Raw genomic sequence first — 4,187 nt, 5'->3', positions numbered from 1 at the left:
CACAAAAATCTGAATTATGGAACTGAAAGTGAAAGTAGTCAAACTGAATTTTTAATAAACCAAAATACAGTTTCAAAGCAAATTAATTCAGATACAAAACTTTAAATTCTGTTTTGTAAAATTCATTTTCAAACCAGTGCATTCAGTTTCAAATTCTGCAGATTCAGATTCAATCTGAATCTTTTAGCTTTGACAGGTTTAAATGTAATTTTCTTGTCCCGTCTTGTTTTCTGTCCTCTCAGGCTGGTCACTCAGAGAAACACCTCAACCATTTGTACACGGTTCCTCCCGATCACAGCCGCCTCCTCTTCTGTCACGGCTTCCCCGCTAGTTTTCAGAAGCAGGCAGGTTCTTTGGATGTGGAACAGAAATAAAACCTGTTAATTTGCTGTATCTAACGTGAAATACTCGTGTCGACCGGGGAGGTTTAATGTTTTTGCTGCGACTCTTAGGTAAAGACGTTTAATGAAAGCTGCATCATGGTGAGGCCGCCGGCCCTGGAGCTCATCTCCTACCTGAAACAGACGGACTTCAGCAAACCTGCCCAGAGATATTTGTTCTGTATCCTTCAAAACAACCACATCCTGACAGAACGGTGAACTCTCTCTTTACGTTTCTGCGGTTTTCCTCCTGATTGAAGTGCTCAGATGGGCGGAAGGGAACTGGGAAAACCATGTCTCTTTGTCACACGGTGCACTTCTGCTACACGCAGGGCTGGCTGGTGCTGCACGTTCCTGACGGTGAGGCGCTCACACACCACCTCTCAGAGCTGCAGAGCCTTTAAAGTTAGGATCCTCAAACTGCGTCTCCTCTGCTTTAAACAGCTCACCTGTGGGTGAAGAACTGTAAGGAGCTGCTGCCCTCATCCTACAAGAAGTCTCGCTTGGATCAGCCGCTGCAAGCCAACACGTGGTTACGCAACTTTAAAATCACCAACGAGCCCTTTCTTTCAAAGGTAAGATTGAAAGTGTCCTGTTTGTCGCTGTCTCTTGGCGTTACAACAAATCAGCGAGGGTTTATTGACTGACCAATGAGAGGAGAGTATGCTACACACTGCAGTTAGCTAACACTTTCACCGTTATTTTAGCTCTGTCAAACTCTAGTTTTATACGACCCTTCACCAAGTGATTACTAAAAAAGGCAGCTTTATGGGAATTTGTTGGCACCAGGGTGAAGTTTTCCCGTGTTTTTCATCATAAAATTGTATCTTGGTGTGTTTGTTTTTCAGCATCATTAGCATCGCAACATTTAGTTTACACGTCCGTAATGCACACACCCGTTTTTTGCAAATAACCAACTGTGTTGTATGTTGTATAAAACAGCAGTTCTTAACCTTTTTGACCTCAGGGACCAATTTATTGAWCATAAAGTGRCACGAGGCCCAGTCAGACATTACTAATGTATGGATCAAAATGATAACTATTCTAAATCTTGGTTTAATTTTTATTGTTTTTACATTATAACTAAATAAAATACACTTACAGTTTAAAAGTAAAATTCCTGTCAAATAATCACAAGACATGATTATGACAAACAATTTTATATTGTAACCTGCCCATAACAATTATTTGAACAAATACAAAAGTCAGTCAACAGACCACTCAGGCTTATCAGCACAAATATATATATATTTTTAACATAAATAACAAAAATTGGAAATTCAGTAAATAAAATTGTGGGCATAAGGTAAATAAATTAAAAATGATTAAATGTTTCAAATACAAAAAAAAAAAAAAAAAAACCCTGTAAAACTAAATTTGATAAAGTACAAATGAAAATCAAGCCTTTTTAAACTTTTGCAACCAGAAGCTGCTCTTCATATTAGTGACAAACAACAACAGTAACAACAGCTTTTCGACAAGTTTAAAGTTTCTTTAACATGCATTAAAAATGTTTTAAAACAAACTACAAAAATTATTTAAAGTGCAAATTAAAATATAGTTGTATCTGCAACTGTATTTGATAATGTTTTGAACTTTTAAAATATTACATGGTTAAAAACAGAAGCTGCTCTTCATATTAGTGACAAACTTTGGYSTTTTTTGATGAGTTACTTTCATTTTTGCTTCTACTTTTCATTTAAAATAAGTTTCCATTCTCAGCAGGTTTCTAAGGTTCTTTTTCTACATATTAAAAAGTTGTTAAACATCTGAGTGGTGCACTACTGCTRCTAGTGGTGAGAAAGTGTATTGCACCTTATTCAAAATCAGTGCGGTCTCACGGCCCTCTGCGGCCCAAAATTAAAAACTGTTGTTGTTTTGAGGCCCTCAAGGTGGCGCTGTGGCCCACAATTGGGCCGCAGCCCATAGGTTGAGAATCTCTGGAAAGGGATACTTGAGTAAAAGTACGAATATCTTATCATAAAAATACTTTGGTATGCTTCTCTAAGAATAATACTTGAGTAAAAGTCTTAAAGTATCTGATATTTTTTGTACTTAAGTATTAAAAGTAAAAGTGAGCAGTTAGATTTTCCAAAATGACCTCCAAAAAACATTTTTTCTAACGACGTGCAGCTGTGATGGGTTGTGTACAATCTAACATGGTGTCTGAGTGGTATATACAGTATTTATACTTTATATGTAATTTAAAAAAAATAATAACTCAGAATAAAATAGGAGTGATGACTTTCTACTTCTTGCCTTTTTAAAAAATATAGTGAGTAGAAAGTACAGATAATTGTGTGAAAATGAAAGGAGTAGAAGTAAAAAGTAGGCTGAAAAATAATTAGTATTTGTACTTAGTTACTTTACAACTCTGACCACCAATAACCTTTACAAGAGGCAGTAGAAGAACCAATCAAATTCTTTGAAGACAAGCAAACCGAGAGCGCGATTCACAACGCTGTCGTCGCTATGACGTCCCGTGTGTCGAGCCCATTCTGCTGCTTTTCACTCCTTTTTCTGATTAAAATGTTAAACTGTGCTAAAACACAAGGACAGCATCATGAAGAGGAGGAGGAGCCAGGCTGTTGTGGCTGTGTATGGTTCTTCCACCTGCCACTGAGCCTCCTATTTGTTAAATGAAAAAGTTGGTAAATTACCAAAATGTCTTGTTTCTTCAAACTTCAATCATCCAGTCCACCAAACAAATCAATGGCAGACTAAGCTGTTTGGCAACCCACGTTCCTTACAAATGTGGCTCCATTTAAAAACGAATTTAACAGACTTTATAACAGTATAAGAGTTATTGCCAAGAAGTATTGTTACAACAATAAAATAATCCACCAAACACACATTTCTTTACTTTTTGTGATAAATTTGGTGCTGAAATTCTGTTTTATCTGGTGTTTCTCAAACATTCAGTAAAAGAAATCGGAACAAATCATGTCACAGCGACGGGCCGCAGGTAACAAAGAGCCTATAGATCCAGTTTATAATTGGTCCATTGTTCAGTTGTGTGTCGACACAACGCTGGGCTGAGGAGGCTTTTCAGGCCCGAGTGACTCATAAGAGTCAAACAGGAAGAAGTTTCACTGAAGGTTCAGGTAATAAACTGATCATATTACTGACTTAGTATTTAAAGACACAGAGAACGTGTACGCTGCTTCATATTTTTGTGTTTTAGTGTATGTGATGTGTGTGATGGTGAGTTGTGGGAAATTTGGCTCATAATAACAAACCATTTCTGGGAAAGAAACCAGGAATTTCCAAATATAAACATCAAAAGACAAACGATCCATTTTTCTTTCTTAGATAAAGACGACGCAGCGCTACGTGTGGACGAAGAGGGAGGTTACTGAGGAGGGGAGTCTGCTGGGAGAGCTGGTGGATCAGGTGAGTCCTCTGGTGTGCTTACACAGGTGGTTTCCTTCACCCACCTGAATCCCTCTGGGGTCTTAAAGGGCCTGGGACATGAAATGTTTGTAATAAACATGAATGTATTTTTGGAAACATAACATTGATAATATATTTAAAAAAGAGATTTCACACTGCTGAGATGAACAGTTGTTGAGATATTTGCATGTGAAGTAACAGGAAGTGATGTCAGAGGGGAATTTCTGCATGTAAACAGACAACACAGACAGAATCTGATGTTTCTTTAGATTATTTTAATCACTATCATAAGCTGTGTTTCCGTTACAAATGTGCGCAAAACTTTGTCGATATTCTGTTAATGTCGGAAAAAAACACAGTTTCACAACTGCGGTGTTTCCATTAAGTAAGAAATGTTATTAAAGTCACGTGAAT

The 4,187-nt window shown here is 37.4% G+C and overlaps 1 protein-coding gene across 1 annotated transcript in view; it reads left to right on the top strand.

Annotated features, from left to right (window-relative positions):
* The window catches only part of dap3 (death associated protein 3), a gene marked incomplete at its 3' end in the record, with an annotated part of 5,359 nt that extends 1,586 nt beyond the window's left edge, over positions 1-3,773 (top strand). Inside the window, 5 exon segments of the mRNA XM_014027477.1 lie at positions 243-344; positions 453-561; positions 648-740; positions 825-955; positions 3,693-3,773. Of these exon segments, the coding sequence (XP_013882931.1) occupies positions 243-344; positions 453-561; positions 648-740; positions 825-955; positions 3,693-3,773 (516 nt within the window).
* Positions 3,774-4,187: the final 414 nt, after the last annotated feature.

The sequence above is a fragment of the Austrofundulus limnaeus genome, unplaced genomic scaffold, assembly GCF_001266775.1.
Source record: "Austrofundulus limnaeus strain Quisiro unplaced genomic scaffold, Austrofundulus_limnaeus-1.0 Scaffold651, whole genome shotgun sequence".
Lineage (NCBI taxonomy): Eukaryota > Metazoa > Chordata > Actinopteri > Cyprinodontiformes > Rivulidae > Austrofundulus > Austrofundulus limnaeus.
This window is presented reverse-complemented; position numbering and strand designations above follow the sequence as displayed.